At 39.9% G+C, this 22095-nt stretch overlaps 2 protein-coding genes across 6 annotated transcripts in view; one reads left to right on the forward strand and one right to left on the reverse strand.

Annotated features, from left to right (window-relative positions):
• The window catches only part of rnf220a (ring finger protein 220a), a 397403-nt gene extending 394764 nt beyond the window's left edge, over positions 1 to 2639 (reverse strand). For 2 of the 5 annotated variants that reach the window (XM_067990119.1, XM_067990118.1), the window contains exons 1-2: positions 2389 to 2636; positions 548 to 1288 (exon numbers count right to left, since the gene is read on the reverse strand). In XM_067990119.1, coding sequence (XP_067846220.1) covers positions 548 to 1175 — 628 coding nt within the window. In that variant the 5' untranslated portion in view covers positions 1176 to 1288; positions 2389 to 2636. Of the gene's footprint in view, positions 1 to 547; positions 1289 to 2388 lie in introns of all 5 variants that reach the window. The other 3 variants (XM_067990120.1, XM_067990122.1, XM_067990121.1) reach the window with 3 other exon arrangements.
• A 2877-nt stretch (positions 2640 to 5516) lies between these two features.
• The window catches only part of LOC137325251 (ERI1 exoribonuclease 3-like), a 322541-nt gene continuing 305962 nt past the window's right edge, over positions 5517 to 22095 (forward strand). Inside the window, exon 1 of the mRNA XM_067990123.1 lies at positions 5517 to 5572. The gene's annotated coding sequence lies outside the window, so the exon portion shown is untranslated. The remainder of the gene's footprint in view (positions 5573 to 22095) is intronic.

A 22095-nucleotide genomic window follows, 5' to 3' on the forward strand; every position in this document is an offset into this window, starting at 1 on the left:
ACAAAAAACCTGATCATCACTTAATTCTTTTGGAGGATTTTAATCACTGGAAGATAGAATTCTGTTTGTTTTATTTAGTTTTATTTTAAACTGTAGGCCATTAAAATCTATGTTCTCTAACAAACAAATATCTGTATCCTGAAAGACATATATCAGCAATTGAAATTAGAGCACACAAGATGAAAAGTGATAGATCGACAAGAACATTTAGTTTAGATGTTGCCCACATATTTCAGCTTTTGATTTCATCAAGAAAAAATGACACCTATTCTGATAAAGTTTACATGGCTTGAATTTTAAATTAACAATATACATGTACTAATATTCAATAACATATTTTATTTCAGTTACAAAGCTAACTTATCAAGTACAGTTAACACGCTAAAATATGAAACATTATTCAAAAGTTTCTAAATATAGCGAGATACGGCCAATTAAGCTGTTAGTTTTTTTAATGGTTGTCACAAGTTCCGGGCACATGCTGAAAATTTCAATTTGAAAAATAAAAATGGCCCAAAGAAGTTAAAATAAGAAAAAGAACACTTACATCTCTCATTTCGACTTTCTTCAGGGCTTGCAGAGTTTTCTCGGTCGGAGATGAGACCTGACACAGCGAAGACCTTTTTTCCAGTGTCATCTAGCTTCAGTGAGCTGGGGGAACTGGATGGGAGCTGGGTTGTGAACTCGTACTCCTTGCCCTCAGAGTCCGAAAACCTCAGATGAGGGGATTCGGTTTCATGACAGTTCTTTAGTCTTTTGGCAGGTGTAAAGGCGGACTGGTAACTGTCTCTGTCTTCGGCGGAGGCAAAAGGTCGGAATGCCCCAACACCACTATGGTTCAGCATGCTGATGGGGGTACAGTCCAGATTTGGAGGTGCAAATTGATGATGCAGGTGCAAAAGCTGAGGGGGAAAATCCCGGTTTGGGAAGGCCCCTGGCACCCCGCCCTGACGATGGTACATCGAGGCAAAGGTATAGGAACCATTGGTGAAGGGGATGTGGACATCTTTGTCCACCGAGACAGGTACTCCAAAGGGTCTAGGCTGCTGGCAGGAGATAGAGGCATCTCGGCTGGCCTCTGCTGTAGAGGCAAGGACCATTAAAGCTGGAGATGCAAGGGGATTAGGGAGGTAGGAAGAATTCTCCATCTTGAAAGCTGTTCTGTGCAAGTCCATTGGAAACTCTTTGCACGCTGGTACCAGAATTATATAATGACCTTCTCAAATGCAGGCAAGGCTGGCTTTATAAAGAGCAGAGTGACATCATTACCACCACAGCTTGATAGACCCTGTATTAATAAAGAGAACAAAAATAAATATTCACATACACACACTCTCTCCTCTCTATTTCGCTCTCTCTCTATATATATACATATATATATACCCCATTACAAGTATTCTGACGCTTGTATAGATTAGGTACTATTTGACCACAGTAATTATGAAAATCTATACTTAATACACTCTGGTGTCAAAGTGTCACGGGCTTAAAGACTGACCCCAAATAACAGAACCTCTACAGCCCTGTGATCAAAAATGCATTTATTGCTCCGAAATCACAGGAGGCGGCTACTGATTAAGCATTCTTTTCCTCCCAAAGTCCTGCTCACCAAAAAATAAAAGTAGTCGTTTTTTACTGTTTTCTTTTTCAGACGTATATATTTACCTTTTGGGTTTTTAATTTGCCACATGGTTAAAAAAATAAAGATTAAAATAACAACGGTATTGATTTACGCGGTAGAATTGACATTAATTTTAGTTCAGTTATCACTTTGCAAAGCGATCAATAGTAACTAATAACGAATGACAGGGCTGGTAAAAAGGAGAGAAAGCAGGACTCCAGCCAAAAATCGAAATGTACCGGCACTAAATCATCTCATACTTTTCTAGTCGTCAGACATCAAGACACCAAAAAACCTAGTTGCTACTTTTGTTACAACTATCAAGATTAATAACATCCAGTGCCAGATAATTCATTACAACTTTGAAACAGGGGCCAATTAAGCAGCGAATTTAATGATACTTAGTAGCGATCATCAAGAAATAAAATAGGTAACAGCAGGAAAAGCTAAGCAGTTATGCTATGTGGAATTAACCATAGCACAGATATTACTGTATAGATGTACATAATATAAGTGACTATGAATACAATTCGCACGTTCAGTTCAGCATGGTGCAATTTATTATAAATAAGGTATTAGTTAAGGCGATACGCTGTAATACAAGGAATGGAAGCAAACTGTCTGGACTAACTACTTTTACCATAGTATGTTTTATAATTGCAAGGTGCACGCACCGACACATACAGACCGTGAAGCATGTAAACAATGACTTCCGGACAAAGTTGGAGACAACACATCACAGACACATTCTGCATTACTGTACTTACTTTAATTCCCAAGGATGCTTTCACTTTTTATAATAGAACATGTACACGCGAAAATAAAAGATTTATTTCTTTTGGCAAAACTCTCCTTCAGTATTTGAGGGCTGTGGAGTGGAAGTCTGGAGTACGGAGTGTGTGTGAATGAAGTCTGCTGTTGGAGGATGGTGTTGATTACATGCACAGAGGGATCCCTATCCCGAGTCCGATCAGAGGAGGAATGTTGCGTTGCTGCTGCTCCGCCGCTGCCGCTTGGCTCAGTGTGTGTGTGTGTATGTGTGTGAATTTCAGAACTCACTCACCGGGACAGCAATATACCAGCGCAGCCCCAGCCAGCCTACTGCGCAGCCGCACTGCCCTCACACTGGCACCTGGGAATTGTAGTCCTCACTCATCGCTTCATCTCCCGCTCTTCGTCTCTGCCTTCCCTATTTACTCTTCCCCATTCCTCTCCATCTCCCTCTTTGCGTTTCTTAACTATTTAGCTGTATGCATTCTCTCTTTTCTCCTTGTTTTTTTTCCCTGTTTCCGCTTCATCGATTCAACATTTCCTTTTTCATTTGAGATGTATAAATTATGTTTGTACGTCTTTTGCATTGCTTAAAAATTTCCATCATTCTGATATTTATTCTTCCTTTCTATTGTTCGTGTTTTTAAGATTTCCCATTTTTAAATTGTTTCCCACTTGTTAAAAGTATATAACTCCTCGGTCCCTCTGTACTACCTTTATTTACTCTTTGCCACTATCTATTGTTTTATAGTGCGTACTGTTCTTTTTGATTTCCTTCGCCTTCCTTGTTTTCTTTGTCATTCTACGGGTTTTTTTTTTGTTTTTACCCTTTGGTATTTCCTTTCTCTCCATCTCCATTCTTTTTCTGCTTTACAGTATTTAAAGAGCATTTTACTTTTATTCTTTTCTAAGCACCTCTTTTTATTTGGAACTGTTGGCTTTCTTTCCTCTTTTTGATTCTCTACTTAATCCTTTACTGTTTTATATACCTTTACCCGTCCCTTTCTATACATCCTTCCCACTTTCTATGCTGCAATTTTGGTGTCATCTGTCGCAGTGCATTTCCTTCTTGTTTCTTCACTTTCGCGGATTTCTGAATTTCCCTTTTCTTTCCCTGGTTGCACTCTCAGTGCATTCACAGAGTTTATTTTGATCTTATCGGCTTCATGTAACTCTTTTTTCTTAGCGTGCACTCTTTTTCATTTGCTTTTTTGTTTTAAGTTTCTTCTGCCCTCTTTTGCTTCACCTTATCTATTCTTTAACGTTTCGTTTGCTTAAAGAAAATGCCTGTTCCAAGCCTAACTTCTGTTATTTTCAGTCATCGTTCTTCGAGAATGTATTATTTTCTATGCCTCACAGGTACCGCTCCTGCAAACCACAATAATCGATCCAACTGAATAATGTAGATTGGGAAGGGGCGGGGAGGAAGACTTCAATAATAACACACTCTTTAAAAATGAGTTCAAAAGTTCCGTGATCCAAGTTCTTCCTCTTAATTTACGGACAGGGTTGCTCAACGAAAGAAGGCAGGGCCTAAAAAGACATAATAAGGAGCATCATTTCCAAAATCAATCAACTAATTGTTCAAAAGTACAAAGTAAAATAAAGTCATACCAAGATTGATAAATTTGCACTGTGGGTGTATCTATTAATGTTGCACTAACCCTTTTGATGGCCTACATAAGCCTGTATTTCAACAAACACCAAAAAATCAATACCTAACATTATTAATTATCTCAGTTTCCCATTGAACGTGAACAGCTTAACAGTACTGAGGAGCTCGGATAAAGAACAAGCTGACAGTACAAATATATTACAGCACACAACAAAATATACACTTAGATTTACCCCAACCAATTAAAAAAATCGATACATAAGTTAGCATTTGCAAACGAAAACAAAAATAATGTATCCCCTTTAATATCCAGATTTCTCGATGTCATTATCATCGCGAAGCTAACCGGCGAGAAAGATGATACATTATTATGTTTCAATTATTTCTAGATGAATTAGTTTTATTACAGCATATCATTAGATCATTATATTGTGATGGAATCAGTCAAAACCTTAGAAAATGTGATAAATAAAATGATTTTGGTACTATGACAATAATATAGTTCACTTCAGTCCTAATTAAAACATTATCAATAATTACATGAATAATTGATAATGCAATAGTGATTGCAAATATTTTGACTGATGCTATTGTCGGAGATGATGGGGAAAAACATTAAGATTTAAACTTATACAATTGCCAAACATAAATTTGACACCAGTCAAAACTTCATTCGAAATCCGGATGGCAATAAATTTAACATTAATTGTAAATTTGGGGTATCAGTAACTTACTGCAAAGCTAGTTGTACTGAATGTAATAGGTCGCACTTCACCGTGACTGCGCGCCTGCTACTGTGCGATGTGGGTGATAAGACTACAACTCCCGGTGCTCTTAGCACAAAAACCACAGCCACTGAAAAGACATCAGAGCGCAAGGCATTCCGCGCTTGTAGTCCTTTCCATTCATGTGACACTCGATGCACTAACAACATCATCACATTTACAACATGTTACGATTTACTATTAAAATTTGCGGATGGGATGTTTATTTACATCAGGACTCCTAATAGTGTCGCCAATCTGAACTTGCCACAAAGATTTTAACATCGACTTGAAAATAAAAGTAACCAGTTCGGTCACTGAGGTACATGTTGTTCTTTTTAAAACTGAGTTGCCACAAATGGATAAACTATCAAAAAGTTAGTGATAGGCTGAAACTGTTTCAATTGTCAATGAAAACTAACAGATCGGTTTAGTAAAAACTGGCGACCAAGACTTAGTGTTGATTCTTGCTCCCCACGTGAATAGTTGGAAAGTGAAACTGATTCGTTGTGAAAATAGTTGGGAAAATGAAACTGCGTGGTTCCGGGCTCAGGGGCGCGGGTGGGTGGGTGGCGACCTTTCGGACTACAACTCCCAGAATCACAGGACGTCCCGAAAAGAGGCCCCGCCACGCTGTTCCCTCAACCAAACCTGATGGCGACGGTTTAAAAAGGAAAACCCCGCCTCTTTAATCTGATTGGCTATTGTCACGTCCATTCGGACGAAGCGTGCCCTCCGAGTGGTTAGCGGAGGTGTCAATAATGGATCAGGTCAAACGGAGCGTTGGGCCAGCAGGATAGGGTGAGTAAGGCCGCGGCCGTTGGTTGGAAAAGCGGGCGCTTTGAGTTTATTGTTGTGTTTTTAAAGGTTAGGGAAACGCTGCCGCTTATGTCCCGGAGGCGAAAGGGACGAGCAACTGGTTAAGTGTGTTTAATAATACGGAGACTTCAACGACAATAATAAACTTTTGATTAGAAGTGCACGTAAGAACCACTTTCTCCTGTGCTGGGGTGCGAGGCCCTCATGGAGTGGCCGTTCTGACAGTTTCTGAAGGGTTTGTTCAGTTATACGTTTCCCTGCTCATTCTTTGAGGTTCAATTTTGGGGTTTGGGTTCACTTCACCAGAAATTACCGCTGGGAAGGAAAATTCCCCTTTTACAAAAATATCGCTTCTGGACAGTGACGTGCCTCCAATCATCTGGATTTCTCTAACCTGTAAAACGAAAGTACTTTATCTGCAATAAAATCTGTGCCCGCTGTTGATCACAACATTTAAACGTTATAATCATTCAATATTTAAACAGGAGACGTGTCAATTTGTTGTGGGTATAGAGCATAGTTTTATCTGCCTTTACAACTTAAAAATATTTTCTGTTAATTTTTTACTTGTGAAGTCTGACTTTTTTCTAGTGCCGGGTTGTGTTTTTTTGTGGTGAAAATGTGACGTGTGTGTATTTCAATATTAGAAAAACAAATTGTTTTAACAGTTACTTTTACCCAGATTTCTTTCCCATGGCCAGATCTGCCAACATAAGTAATACTGATAGGTTACACTAGTAATTTTTGTGTTCTTTGTGACTTCCTGTGTGTTGTGCGTTTCTTGTGTATTTGTCATTAAACATTGAGTTGGGATTGTTTTTTTTTCCTGAATTGAGTTTGTTGTGTAAATTGTTCCAGTATATTTTGATACTGCCTTGGGTCATCGTCAACCCCCATCAGATAAAGAAAATATGAAGTAGTGAATTGAAATATTCCGAAACAATTTCTACATAGTGCTTGAGACATGAAATGGAACTCATTTTATCACACCCAGATTTAGCTGAGCCCCTGTTTGACCCATCATTGAAAACACAGCATCTGCCCCTGAAGTCAAATCCTGTAATTGTTGACACTGGTAATTTGTTTTCCTATAATATCTATATATTAAAAGCCTTGTGGATGGCATGCATTTCATGTACACATTAACTTTACTTCCTGTGCTTCCTTTTATAAAGCAGCCATTTGTCAACATCTCATAATGGAAAAACCCCATGTAACCATTTATATTGGGGAAACTCTACATCAACATGTTGTTTATGAATCAATTGAATTACTCAACATGCTTTTGCAAAACAAATTCAATTTTTCCCCTCAGTAATTGAAATTTCTAATGTCCAAAATAAGGTTTTAAACAAAATAGAAAATAACATTATTAAAGTTATCCATGGAATTATCTTTTGTCTTTTAACACTTCCATTGAAGTTTTTACTGAAAGGCTGTCTGACTGTCTGAAAAGCGTGGGCTTTGATTGGATATTTTTATTTCACAATAGTTGCACAGAACTTACAACCATGTTCATGCATTCTGAGCATATGTAGTTTTCAGAATTTCCCAGTATGCAATCTGTCTCAACATCAAGCTAATGTGGAAGGTGTGACCCCTTATTCTATGGGGATTTGAGAATTTCATTGCTTTTTCTAAAAGACTTTGAAACAAACTGGAGATTGAATTCTTAAAGCTTTATTTCAGGCAAGTTTGACATTTATTTAACAGTTTTTTTTATTCTCAACTGCTCACAGACAACACATGTGCTTTCTTTGTTGACAGTAAATAAAATTATTGAGCATATACATTTTAGTCACTTCCCATTATTTTTGTTAAAAGATCTCCTGAACCATTTTTTTGAGGCTTAAGGCTTTTTTTTCAAATATTACAAAGTATAAATAATAAACCTTTGAGCCTTTTATAAGGTGAATTATTAAAGACTGAACACTCACTAACAGTGCAGTACAGAGTAAATTTTCTGCTTTGGTGCTCTTGGCTGTATTGGGGAAATTGTGCAACACCCCTGCTCCAGGAGTGTAGAATCAGAACATTTACCTTTAAATACTTTAAGGCAGGAAAGTAAAGATGGGAAAAGTGGGAGAATACCTGATGTTATGGAGGAGATTGTGGGAGGGGAGAGGTGATGCCTGATAGTACAAAAGGGGTGAAGGATAGTTTAGATCCCATTTTTCCTGGATTGATTCTCCCCACAAAGTTGAGAAACCCTGCTCCCTCCAATTCTGCCAGACCCCGTCAACCCCCAAAACTGTCAACTCTAAATTCTACAAAATTTCCTCCCTAGTTTTCCTGAGACCCAGTCACCTGCTCCTCAGAATCCCCCTTCCCACAACTACTTCACTGCTCCCAGACACTTGGACCCCCTCAAAATACTGCTAGACACTGAGACTCTGTCCAAGGACTCGTTACCATTACTCCCAGGGTGAGCTTTCAATGCTAATAAGTCCGTGTTCCTGAGAATACTATTTGGCCTTATACCCCATGTTCTTATAAAACATCTAACCCACCATAAGCAATGACATAGGAGATCTAGTAATATATTAAAAATCTTGCAAGAAGCACACATATCTGTAAATTATACTTATTTTCTGTAGTTTCCCTGTTTATTTATAACACTTGTTATAAAACAGCAAAACAACCAACTATAGTGAGCAATGGCATGGTGAGATCTGCTAGTGTATATACAAAATACTTTGTGTAGGAGGAGGCTTGCACTGAATTTAGGTCACTTTGGGAGGTTGATTTCATACTGATGTATTTTCTTTTCTCTATCCATATTTTTTAATATATTCAAATAATTAATTATCCAGTACCTTTTTTGAATGCTGTAATTGATTTAGTATTGTTCACCACTTGTGGCAAAGCATTCATTCTACATTCTGATAACTCTTTGCATGAAAACATTTAGCTTAACCTGCCCCTTTACATATGCAGGGCTCAACTTGAAATCATGAACTCTTGTCTTTGATCTACTTGCTATTGGAGATTATCTATAGGTCTATTCCTATTATTTGAACACCATAAATCTCCCTCAGTCTTATCAGTTTGAGAGAGCAATCCTAGTCAGTCTAGCACTTCCTTGTAACTTCCCTCGTATCATCCTGGTAATTGCATTGCATTTTCTCCAGGACCATTTTATTCCTCCTATAATAAATTGTACAGTATTCAGATGTGGCCTAGATATTGTTTTGTAAAAAGTCATTGTGACCATTTTGCTGTTGTATTCAATCCTGATCGACATAAACCCACGTTGTAAATGTCTGTAATTTTTTTTAAGACGACCTGCTCTAGCCACTTTTTAAGAATTTAAGTATCTATACATCTAGATCCCTTTCCTCCTGCGCTGCATTGAGGAATTTACTGTTTACGGTATATTCTTATCCCCAAAATGCCCTACCTCACATTTTACTGTATTAAACTGCACCTTCCACTCTGATGCCCATTTCCTTAGCCTGCTTATGCCCTCTTCTCTGAATTTTTCTTATAGTTGCTACTCCTCCCAATTTGGTGACATGAACAAACTTTGATATTCACCTTTTTGTGTCTTAAGTCTGAATCATGTTGATATATAGAACAAAAGTGGTCCCAATGATGATTCCCTGGGGCACCCCACTACCCATTGCCTGCCAGTCTTTAAATGGTGGCTGGCAATGAGTTACAAGAAAACAGTTCAATTCAGCAGTTTTGATGATGTCAGAATCCACCATAGTGAGGCTTGAGTGGGTTGTAAACAGCAGTAGAACCAAAGGATTGAATTACTGCTTTAAACTCTTTGCCAGACATTTGTTTTATTAGATGTTTTGAAACCATTATGTGGTGAGTGTGCTGAATGAGGTGGAAGCTATATGATGTAGATGAAAGGGTTATAAAATGTTAGTGATGTAGGAGCTGCGTTAAATTGGATCACAGAACCAGCATACTAGTAATACCGGTTTTATTTTTGCTGTAGCAAAATACAGAAAAACACAATATAGAAGTTAATGGTTATTTGTGAGTAGCTACAAAGCAGTAACTTGGTCATAGAATTCAAATGACCTAAACCACAAGAGCAAACCTCCTGATCAATAATAGGGATAAAATGGTTGAAAGTTTTACTTGTTATTTTTAAGTACATATTTGCGGTACCACATTGCTTTGTGTCAGAAATGAAAACACAGTCCTGGAAATACATCAGCATCGGAAAAGAAAAAAAGATAGATTAACATTTTGGGTACAGACTCGTCATCAAAACTTAGTTCTAATGAAGGCTTCACACCCGAAATGTTAATTTGTCTTTTCAGATGCTAATACACCTGCTGTATGCTTCCAGCATTTGCTGTTTTTATTTTATATTTCCAGCATTTACTGTCTTGAGTCTTTTGGGTGACTTGATCCTAGGCTTATGCCAGTCATGTTCTGTAATTAATGGCTGGGAGGTGAGTTTAGTTTAGTTGTGTTGCTTTTCTTCCTTACTGGCTGTGCAGAGCATCTCAATATCTTTTGCTAGTAACCTAACTGAGATTGGTGAAGTAGGAAGTCGTAGGTCCATGCCTGTGATTTCCTTATTTTCCCAATCTCACCCAGGTTACTAGAGAAAGGTGCAGAGGTGCTTCTTCACATTCAGTAAGGGAGGAGAACACTTAATTACAACTACATGGCGCACTATTCCAATTTGCTTTTTTAAAAAAAAAACAGGTTTTAATTAGGTTTAATTTGGAGCATTTTCATGGGTTTTTTTTAAGTAAACTTTTTCTAATGCTTTTTTCTAATTTTGAGTTTTCCAAAATCGACTTACTTTCTGTTAGTGCTACTTTTTAAGGCAAACTCAGTACATTTCTGGTTGGTCTGATCTTCGACAGACCAACCAAGCCATAATTTCCCCGAAAGTTGTCTCAACAGTCACTCTCCCACTTTAAACCTCCCCCTCTTCCACACAGTCCAGTTCATACATGGACTCTACCCACTCTGGACCCATTTCTCAAAAAACAGTACCCTATCTGACTTTCTACCCATTTTTGCAGTAAAGCCTGTTTATGGCCTCTTCCCGTTCTCTCCTTATTTTCCCTGTTTCCTTTACCTTCCCCACAATGCTGCTTCTATTTGAACGCTGCTACTGCTTGAAGTGATTCAGGCCACTGCATACCTTAGGCTGAAATTCTTTTTCTCACGAGAATTCCTGTCTACAGTATGGAGGAACCTCTTTTTCATTAGTGGTAGAAATGATGCTGGGGGGAGAGGGACTCAGTTTGTGCTGATTTTTGTCAGCAAACACTGACCTGGGAACCAGGTCCCCAAAACGCTGACTGTCAGTATGAAACACTGATGATTGGCATGTATGATTAAGATTGACCACATTTATATTGGATAGGATAGTTTTTCATCCCATCACACTAGGCATAATTTCCAGAGATGAAGGGTAGTGATCTAACTTTGTATGTAGCCGATTACTGTTGTGTAACTGCTTTCATTTCATTTAAATATCCACATGAAACAATTCTTAGGATAGTTATTTTAAAGATAGATCAAGAGCAACTTGCACTGATACAGCACTTTTTTAATGCAGCAAAACAATGCAACTCGGGCGGAAGGGGGAGACTGACACGGGAGAAAAGTTAGGATAGTGACCAAAAATATGATCCAAGAGATGGATTTGAGTTGGCTTTTGAGCATGAAGAGACATGTTGCCAGAGGTGTAGGCACAGAATTCTAGAGTGCAGTAGTGTGATGGCTGAAGTCACAGCACCTGTTGGTGAGCAGAGGGCGATTTGCACAAGTACGAAGTAGGATATAAGTTATGGAGTTTTGGGTGAGCTAACATTTGTGTAGGATGTAGCTGAGGAGGCCCGGTGAGGACAAGTGTAGGTGAAATTGAGCTTGGAGGTGACAAAAGCATGAGTGGGAGTTTCAGCGGTGATGGGGTAATTTAGGGACTGAGGTGGAGGATGTTACATAGATGGAAATAGGATGAATAGTATCTGGTGATGGGATAAATAGTAAGTGATGGAAGACAGGTAAAGCTAGATGTCAGCATATATGAAAGCTAACTACATGCTTACAGATAATGTTGCTGAGGGGTAGCATGTAGTTGAGGAATGGAGAATTCTAAAGATGAAGCCTTGGGGTGTGCCAGAGATGATTGTGCAGTGGTGGGAGGAGAAGCCATTAAAAAAGATATGCTGGGTACACTGGAACAAGTAGGAATGGAACCATAAGAGGTTCGTACCAGAAAGGTGCACCACAGAGGAGAGGCGATTGAAAAGGATGTGATAGTCAACTGTGTCCAAGGCCACAAAATGATCAAGGAAGATATGAAGGGACAACAATCAACAGTTGCAGTCACAAATGATGTAGCTGACGACTTTAACCAAGTTGATCTTGGTGCAGTAGGTAAGGATGGAAACAAGACTGAAGAGATTTGCACGAGAGAGGTGAGCATGGAACTGAATGACATTCCAGAATCTTAAAAGAGAAAACAGTTTAAAAATGGGGTTATAATTGGAGGCAACAGAGGGGCTGAGGGTGGGCTTTTTAAGAAGGGGTTGATGATAGCTTTTCTGAAGAGATGGAACAATGCCTGTGGAGAGAGAGAGAGAGAGAGAGAGTAATTTAAAGTGTCCGTGAACATTGGGCTGAAGAGAGGTAGTTGATTGGTCAGAATCTAGGTCAACAGTTATTTTATGATAAAATGCCCAAATGTCATAATCCAATTTAAGCAAAGTCACAATTGATTCCTGACTTATTGTAGTTACTAGTATATAGTTATTCCCTTTCTCTGGAACTTTGATCTTAAGGGTTTTGTTTTTATCCCACAATCTACAAATCTAATGCATAAGAACAGGATACCGCTGTCTGTCTTTTCAAAATAAGGGTAATGGCAGTTGACACTTCACTTGTCAAGTAGCCAAAAAAGTTATTGATACAGTGTTTTCATTTAGTTTGGCTAAGAATGGATCTAGAGCTGAATTAGCACCAGTGCAGTGGTAAAATTCCTTATGTATTTTTGATGGTAGAGCACATTATAATACTTACATAATTTATATATGTTTTCTTTTATTTTTTGTATGCTGTATGAGGGGTAATCTTCAAAATTACCTGCCCAAGGATACAGCTCAACATCTACACACTTTCTGAAGTAAGAATTTCAATATTTTATTTGTTCTTCCTTCTGGATGGAGAATTCTAGCTATGAGAAAAGATTGAATAGGCTGGAATGGTTTTCTTTGGAACAAAGGAGGCTGAGGGGAGATTTAATTAAGGTATATAAAATTTTGAGGGGCCTAGATAGAGTGGATAGGGAGGACTTATTTCCCTTAGCAGAGGGGTCAGTGACTGGGGGCATAGATTTAAAGTAATTGGTAGAAGGATTAGAAGGGAGCTGAGGAGAATTTTTTTCACCCAGAGGTTGGTGGGGGTCTGGAACTCACGGCCTGAAAGGGCTGTAGATGCAGAAACCCTCAACTCATTTAAAAAGTACTTGGATGGGCACTTGAAGTGCCGTAACCTATAGGGCTACGGACCAAGTGCTGGAAAGTGGGATTAAGCAGGATAGCTCTTCTTCAGCTGGCACGGACACGATAGGCTGAATGGCCTCCTTCTGTGCCATAACTTTCTATGATTCCTTGCTTTCATCCCATACTGTTAATAGTTCTTACCTCTGCTCCTTGAGGATGCCAGTCACAGTGACCTGCAGAAGCCTCATTTGTTTTTATTAATCCATCTTGATTCCATGAATAAAATTAAGGTGGAGGTGGAAAATATAGAAATAATTACAGAAATTAAGTGATAGATTTCATGTATTATATGTGTGGTGGGATAGAGACATGTGATGATCAGAACATTTCACAGAAACCACCTGTATGGTGCCATACATAAAGAATGTTGCACACCAAAAGCAAGCCTTGTGAACAACTTAGAGATGAGGAAACTCTGACCAAGCACCAAAAGAAGCAAAATATTTCAACAATGGTGTGTTCATAATGAACACGGGTAGAGGGCTAATTTAACTATATCTGGATTAATCAAGCCCTTAAATTCAGTCCAAGCTATATCAAAGGAAGTGCAAGGAATGCAGAATTTAAGGTGTGACAATTAAAAGAAGCCAAGAAGAAATGGTTTCTTACTCTCCTGTTCCCTCTACAAGTGTCATCTGCTGTCGAATACATGGTGCACATGGGCTCCTCTATCTGTCAAATACATATCAGACTATAATATATTTAACTGAAGAAATTTGCCAGCATGCTAAGAAGAAGAAAAATAGCCAAGTAGCTAAAGTAAAAGGCAGTCTTTCCAATGTGTGCTTTGGACCAGGAAAAAAAAAGTCAGAAGGAGGAGCTGAAGCTACACAGTGCCTGGTATTAAATGAGATCCTTCCATAACAGTCTACTGTGGCTGAAATAGATGTTGAGAATGGTGGTGTCAGATTGTTTGGAAGAAACAAATTTGAATTTCATGGAAAAAACAGCTTGTTGTGATTGACTCACCTAAAAATCTATCTACCAGTTCACCACCCCTGACCATAGGATAAGTCATTGACCCCAGATTGAGTTTTGTAATTTGTAATTTGTCATAGGTATGATAGGATAAATAGGTGTATAGTATTCAATATTGTAAAATCCATTTGAATCCTTAAGATAAACAATTATAATAATAACTTGCATTTATATAGTGCCTTTAAAGTAGGAAAAGGCCCAAGGTGCTTCACAGGAATGTAATCAGACAAAAATTGATGTTGAGCCAAAGAAGGAGATATTAGGAGGAATGACTAAAGGCTTGGTCAGGGGGTAGGTTTTCAGAAGGGTGTTAAAGGATGAGACACACTGAGAGGTTTAAGGAGGGAATTCCGGAGCTTAGGGCTCAGATGACTGAAGGTACGGTTGCCAATGGGAGGGCGAAGGAAGTTGGTGTTGCATAAGAGGCCAGAGTTGGGGGAATGCAGAGTTTTCAGAGGGTTGTAAGGCTGGAGGAGGTTACAGAGATGAGATAGAGTAAGGCAATAGAGGGATTTGAACACAAGCATGAGAATTTTAAATTTGAGGTGTTGGTGAGCAGGAATCAATGTAGGTCAGTGAGCACAGAGGTGGTGGGTGAGCGGGACTTGGTGCGGGTTATGATACAGGCAGCAGATTTTTTTGGATGAGCTGACGTTTATGGAGAGTGGTAGATGGGGGGCTTTGCAGGAGAGCATTGGAAGTCTGGAGGTAACAAAAGCATCGATTGAGGGTTTCAGTAGCAGATGGGTTGAGGCAGCTGCAGAGATGGCCAATGTTAGAGGTGAAAATAAGCGGTCTTTGTGATGGGAAGGATAAGGGGTTGGAAGCTCAGCTCAGGGTCACATAGGATGCTAAGTTTGCAAACAGTCTGGTTCAACCTGAGATGGTGGCCAGGGAGGGAGATGAAATTGATGGCAAGGAACAGAGTTTGTGGCAGGAGCCGATGACAATAACAAAGAAAGACTTGCATTTATATAGTGCCTTTCATGATCTCAGGACGTCCCAATCCGCTTGGCAATAGTTTCGTCTTGCCTGTGTTTAATTGGAGGAAATTGCAGCTTATCCAGGACTGGATTTCAGATAAGCAGGCTGACAACACAGAGTCAGTGCAGGGGTCGAGAGATGTGACGGTGAGGCAGAACTGAGTGTTGTCAGCGAACATCTGGAACCTGACATCATGTCTTTGGATGATGTTGCCATCAGGCAACATATAGAAGAGAAATACGTATTGGTGCCTTGGCGGGAAGAGAAATCAGTGTAGGAAATTCTCTGGCTATGATTGGACAGGTAAAAGTGGAACCAGGTGAGGGCAGTCCCTCTCAGCTGGACAGTGGAGTAGAGGCATTGGAGGAGGATGGCGTGGTCAATCGTGTCAAGGGCTGGAGAGAGATTTAGAAGGATGAGGAGGCATAGTGTACCATGGTCACAGTCACAAAGGATGTCATTTGTGACTTTGATTAGGGCCGTTTTGGTGTTGTGGCAGGGGTAGAAACCTGTGGAGGGGTTCAAAAGTGGAGTTGTGGGAAAGATGGGCATAGATTTGGGAGGCGACAACACGTTCAAGGTCTTTGGAGTAAAGGGAAGTTTGAGATGGGGCGGTAGTTTGCAAGAATAGGGGTAAAGGGTGGTTTTTTTGAGGGGGGTGACGATGGCAGATTTTCAAGGGAGGGGGACAGTATTGGAGGTGGGGAAACCATTCACATTGTCAGCTAGTATGGAGGCCAGGAAAGGAAGTTGAGTGGTCAGCAATTTAGTGGGAATAGGGTCGAGAGAGCAGTAGGTGGGTCTCATGGACAAGCTGAGCTCGGAGTGGGCATGAAGGGAGAAAGGAGGGAAAAAGATATGGTTTCAGGGCTAGGACAGAGGGGGTCTTTTGCAGGAAATTTGGCTTTGTGGGAAAGGGGAAGGGAGTGTGCAGCAGAGGCAGCTAAATGGATGGTCTCAATCTTAGTGACAAAGAAGTCCATGAGTTTCTTGCATTTGTTGGAGGGGGCAGGGGAGAGTGGTTTAAGATTACGGTTGGTAGTGGAGAAAAGTTGTGGGTTACCTTTGCATTCCAGGATGATGCTGGAATAGTGAACAGTTTTGACAGAGGAGAGCAGGGCCTGATGGTGCTTGACGTGGTCCAGCCAGATCTGACAATGAATGACTAAACCAGTTGTGTGCCATATATGTTCAAGCCTGTGCCCCTTTGAGTTAAGGGAGTGAAAATGGGGGTTCTACAGGGTGAGAGAGAGTAAAGGTTTTACTGGGGACAAGGGCATCAAAGGCAGAGGTGAGAGAATGATTGAGCTGACCAACAGCTGCGGAAGTATCACGGCGAACGGGGGCCGAAATGACAAGACGGATTTAAAGTGTTCAGGAAGCACAACCTAGCCCAACCTAATGTAAACTGGGAATGGTCAAGTAGTCTTAAATCTCAACCAGTCAACCTCATCTATGACTGTTTTCAGTCCATTGTACTAGGGTTGTGATGAGGAGTAACTCATCTCATTCTGGTAATGGCAAATGATCCAAATAGCACATTGGAAATGGTGACATCCTTTTGCAAAAGCGACCATAGTATGATTTAATTTAACACTATCTGGGGAATCAGTTTATAGCAGCGACGGAAAACAATGGCTCCAGTCTTCTTGATGTTAAGGTAGAAGAACACATGGCTCATCTATGACTCAGTGTTGGACAGGCAGTTTGTCAGGACAGAGCTGGTTATTGTTGTAAATTGGATAGCCAGGTGGTGAAGGATAGAATACTAGAGCCTAGTCTTCAGTTGTTTCAAGCCTTAATTCACAGAAATCTGCATTACCACCACCACACCCTGGATCAGCTCTCTTGTAAATGGATTCAAGAGTTCCCAATTGATAAGCACCAATTGATTTGCACCACCTGAATACAATTAACACTAATTGATATACATCACATGGATACAATTAAGTTATGGGGTTGAGAGAAATGGTGGGTATCATCATTGTACATATGGAAGCTGACTCTTTGCTTGTGGATGATGTTGCATAGGGATTTAGATGAGGAACAGGAAGGGGCCAAAGATAACTGTGGTATTCCCCCAGGGTTTAATAGTGTGAGGCAGGAAGAGAAGCTATTGCTGGAGATGTGCATTGAGATAGGAATAGAACCATACAAGGTCAGTCTCACAGATCTGGACAACAAAGAGAGGTGATGGAGGTGGAAGATGTGGTCTATTTTATCGAATTTTGCAACAAGGCGGAGGATGACAAATTAAACATGGCCACAGTCATAGATGTCTTGACTCCTTCCTCAGGTACAGTTCTAAAGGCACTAAGCACCTTCCAATATCTCCAAGTGGCTGTTATTTATGTGTGAGCTTCGACAGTCAGTGTCAGCAGGCTATTTAATTACTTGATCATCACAGCCGAATCCGAACCTTTCCTTACCTGACATCGTGTGGAGATGCCGGTGATGGACTGGGGTTGACAATTGTAAATAATTTTACAACACCAAGTTATAGTCCAGCAATTTTATTTTAAATTCACAAGCTTTCGGAGGCTTCCTCCTTCCTCCTTCCTCCTACCTGAGGAAGGAGGAAGCCTCCGAAAGCTTGTGAATTTAAAATAAAATTGCTGGACTATAACTTGGTGTTGTAAAATTGTTTACAATTACCTGACATCCACACAGGTATTTCCAGCAGGGTAAGGATCAGGAACACTTGCTGATTATCCTCTCAACCTAATGACACTGAGGCTAATTGTAGCGCCCCTAATGACATCCGGCTGAGGACCAAATCTGGGACCTTTTGGTCTGTGTGGAAAGCTATTACCTGCATAAACTCTTTGAGCCATTGGGAAAAGCAAAATGTTTTAACCTTCCAGATAAGCATCATTACTAATTTTTTAAGTGTTAAGCAGCATTTTATTTTTTGGCATGTTGCAATGCTATATTTCAGGACTACTTTTATCTGATTGCTAATACAGTGTTATACAAAATGAACAATGGACTTGTCTTGGCCAATTAAACAAATTTTCAATTGTTATTTACCATATCTCTCCACTCCTCCGCCCCCCCCCCCGTACAATTTTTCTCTCTTGAAGGCAGTGATCCAGGTTGAGATATAGTTCCAGGGTATATACCTCCCCAGAGTGGCATTTTTCATGACTAAGCCCAGATAATAAGCTTTGTGGGCCATTTCACTATGGGGGCATCACTGTCAAGTTAGTCATGACATCACATGGTCATTTCCCCAAGGGTTACTACCCGAGAACCAGAAGCAGCATCCTTAACACTTTTTTTTCTGTTCCTTAATGTGAATTATACACTGCTGATGCACCTAATTGAGGCCAGGAATTAAATTTTTCTGGTTGAAATGGCTCCGTACTGCACTATAAAGCAAATGAACGATCCCAAATTTTGTTTGTATTTGATGATTTTTTTTGTATTGATTAGGATGTTGAGGAAGGGAACATTTTTATACTGATGAGATGTGGAATGGGCAAAAATGTGGTAGGTGGAATGTGAGGTGTTGCATTTTGGTTAAAAAAAATAAGTAATAATTATACGTTGGGGGAAAGCTGTGTGATTGGAGGAGCAGAAGGACTTGGGCGTTCAGGTTCACGACATTAAAACCAGAACCTCAAGTGGATAAGGTCATAAAAATAAAATTAATGGAATACTGAGTTTTATGATAAGGTATATGATATAATGTGAATCTATTAAAATAAAACTTTAGGTCAACGGTTGAAGTATTGTATGCAATTTTGGGCTCCACGCTCTTGGAAGGTTGTTGAGGCAATAGAGAGAATCCAGCACAAATTCAGTAGGATGCTGCCTGGTATCAGGAAATACAAAGAAAGACTTGGAACAATTGGGGTTGTTTTCATTAGAACATTGGAAATTAGGGGTTCTTTGAGAGGTGTTTAAAATTATCAGAACAGGAGTAGGCCATTCAGCCCCTTGTGCCTGCTTCGTCATTGGATAAGATCATGGCTGATCTGTAATCTAACTCCATATACCTGCCTTTGGCCCATATCCCTTAATACCTTTGGTTGCCAAAAAGCTATCTGTCTCAGATTTAAATTTAGCAATTGAGCTAGCATCAATTGCCATTTACGGAAGAGGATTCCAAACTTCTACCACCCTTTGCTTGTAGAAATGTTTTCTAAGCTCGCTCCTGAAAGGTCTGGCTCTAATTTTAAACTGTACCCCCTACTCCTGGAATCCCCAACCAGTGGAAATAGTTTCTCTCTATCCACCCTATCTGTTCCCCTTAATATCTTATAAACTTCAATCAAATCAACCCTTAACCTTTGAAACTCTAGAGAATACAACCCCAATTTGTGTAATCTCTCCTCATAACTTAACCCTTGAAGTCCAGGTATCATTCTAGTAAACCTAAGCTGCATTCCCTCCAAGGCCAATATGTCCTTCTGAAGGTGCGGTGCCCAGAACTGCTCACAGTACTCCAGGTGCGGTCTAACCAGGGATTTGTATAGCTGCAGCATAACTTCTGCCCCCTTGTACTCTAGTCCTCTAGATATAAAGGTCAGCATTCCATTAGTCGCCTTGATTATTTTCTGCACCTGTTCATGACACTTCAATGATCTATATACCTGAACCCCCTAGGTCCCTTTGGACATTTTTAAAAATTCGTTCATGGGATGTGGGCGTCGCTGGCGAGGCCGGCATTTATTGCCCATCCCTAATTACCCTTGAGAAGGTGGTGGTTTTTAACTTTTTATCATTTAGAAAGTACCCTGTTCTATCCTTTTTTGATCCAAAGTGGATGCCCTCACATTTGTCTACATTGAATTCCATTTGCCACAGTTTTGCCCATTCACCTAATCTATCAATATCTCTTTGTAATTTTATGTTTTCATCTACACTGCTAACAATGCTACCAATCTTTGTGCCATCAGCAAACTTAGATATGAGACTTTCTATGCCTTCATCTAAGTCGTTAATAAATATTGTGAATAATTGAGGCCCCAAGACAGATCCCTGTGGGACTCCACTAGTCACATCCTGCCAATGTGAGTACCTACCCATTATCCCTACTCTCTGTCGCCTTTCGCTCAGCCAACTTCCTAACCAAGTCCATACTTTTCCCTCGATTCCGTGGGCTTCTATCTTAGCTAACAGTCTCTTTTATGTGGGACCTTATCAAATGCCTTCTGGAAGTCCATATAAATAACATCCATTGACATTCCCCTGACCACTACTTTAGTCACCTCTTCAAAAAATTCAATCAGGTTTGTTAGGCACGACCTACCTTTCACAAATCCATGCTGGCTCTCTCTGATTAACTGAAAATTCTCGAGGTGTTCAGTCACCCTATCCTTAATTATAGACTCCAGCATTTTCCCCACAACAGATGTTAGGCTAACTGGTCTATAATTCTCTGGTTTCGCTCTCTCTCCTTTCTTAAAAATTATGATAGGATGGGACAGAGTAGATAGAAACAGAGTGTTTCTAGTGGTTGAGGGGTCTAAAATGAGGTAGTATAGATTTGATTAAATGTTAGAGATTTAGGAGAGAGAGCAGAAGAAACTTTTTGTTGTGAGGCTGTGAAATGTACTACCGGAATTAATGATTGAAACCGAGATCATGAATAGATTAGAAAGGTGGTTGAAGGAAAGCAGGATAAATGAATTTGGGAACAGGACCGGCTCATGGCATTTGGACTGGTGCTTGTTGGAGGATAAACACCATCATGGACTGGTTGAGCCAAATGGCCTGTTTCCATTGTAGTAATTTCTATGTAATTCTAGGTAACTTTGTGTGCCACTACCCCTATCTCATCCCACACATCTCAACAACTGAATCCCTTATCAATGTCTTCATCACCTCTAGACTCCACTACAATGCTCAGCTCTGTGACCTCCCATTCTTTACCATCCTATAAACTTCATACTTATCAGAAATTCTGGTATTGGGCCTGGTTGCCTTTCCCTAGCTCTGCAATCTCATCTAGTCCTGTATACCCTTCTGAACACTCTGCTCCTCTACTCTGGCTTTCTGTGCACTCCCCCCCCCCCCCCCCCCCCATCCCCTTGACCCATCATTGGTGGCAGAGCGCTCAGCCAATGATTTGAACTCTCTATCTAAATGTCTCTGCCTGTCCACCTTTAAAACCTCCTTAAGACCCATCTCTGTCCAAGCTTTTGGGCACCTCTCCTAATTTCTCCCTTCCTGGGTTGGTGTATGTTTTCCTTACTTATGAAGTGTCTTGGGACATTTCTTATATTAAAGGCACTATATTATTGCAAGTAGTTATTGTTTCCATTTCCCACAGCAGCCATTATTGTGGCCTTTCTGAGTGACATTGTCAATTTAATTCCAACTGGTGCTCAATTATAGGAGGATTGTTCTGTGTTCTCAGTCCTCAGGACCTAGGTTGCGACTGTCAAACTGATTTCACTGTAGATGTTTACAGGTGTCTGAGAGTAGAGACTTGCACCTTGGTTATACTGGCAAATTGAAGCTGATTTGCATCTCATATGCAACTGCAAATTTAAACGATGATATTGTTCTGAATTTTTATGGAAGCTCCCACCAGTTTAAGATATCGAATTTCTAGTAATGAATTAACATGGATGCAAGCAGTCTATCTCCTACTTGGCTTTAATAGGGTTCACCTTTCATCTGGTTTTACTGTATATCATTGTAAACTGGAGATGGAAGAAATATTTTTAAAACTACATAGATGCACAACTTTTAGTACATTTTGTAATAGTGCAAACAGGAGTCGATTGAGGATATATTCAATTAAAACTACTTTAAGGATAGGCATGAGGCAGAATTTGCAATATGAACTAGGTGGTTTCACCAGCAGGATTTAGTCTCTGAATGTGGATAAACTTAAACATGGTATTAAATTCCAAAAATTTGGAGTGGATTCAAGCCCAAGTCCCAGCGGTGAAGGAATAAGTTACAACTTGCTTTCATTTCCTCCCATCCCCAAAACATAACACAACCAAATACTTAAAATCATTTGAAAGAAAAGTCTTGAAATGGTGATCTGGAATACTTCTAACCACTGCAGGAGCTGCTATTTTCATCAGT

The sequence above is a fragment of the Heptranchias perlo genome, chromosome 9 (assembly GCF_035084215.1).
Source record: "Heptranchias perlo isolate sHepPer1 chromosome 9, sHepPer1.hap1, whole genome shotgun sequence".
Classification (NCBI taxonomy): domain Eukaryota; kingdom Metazoa; phylum Chordata; class Chondrichthyes; order Hexanchiformes; family Hexanchidae; genus Heptranchias; species Heptranchias perlo.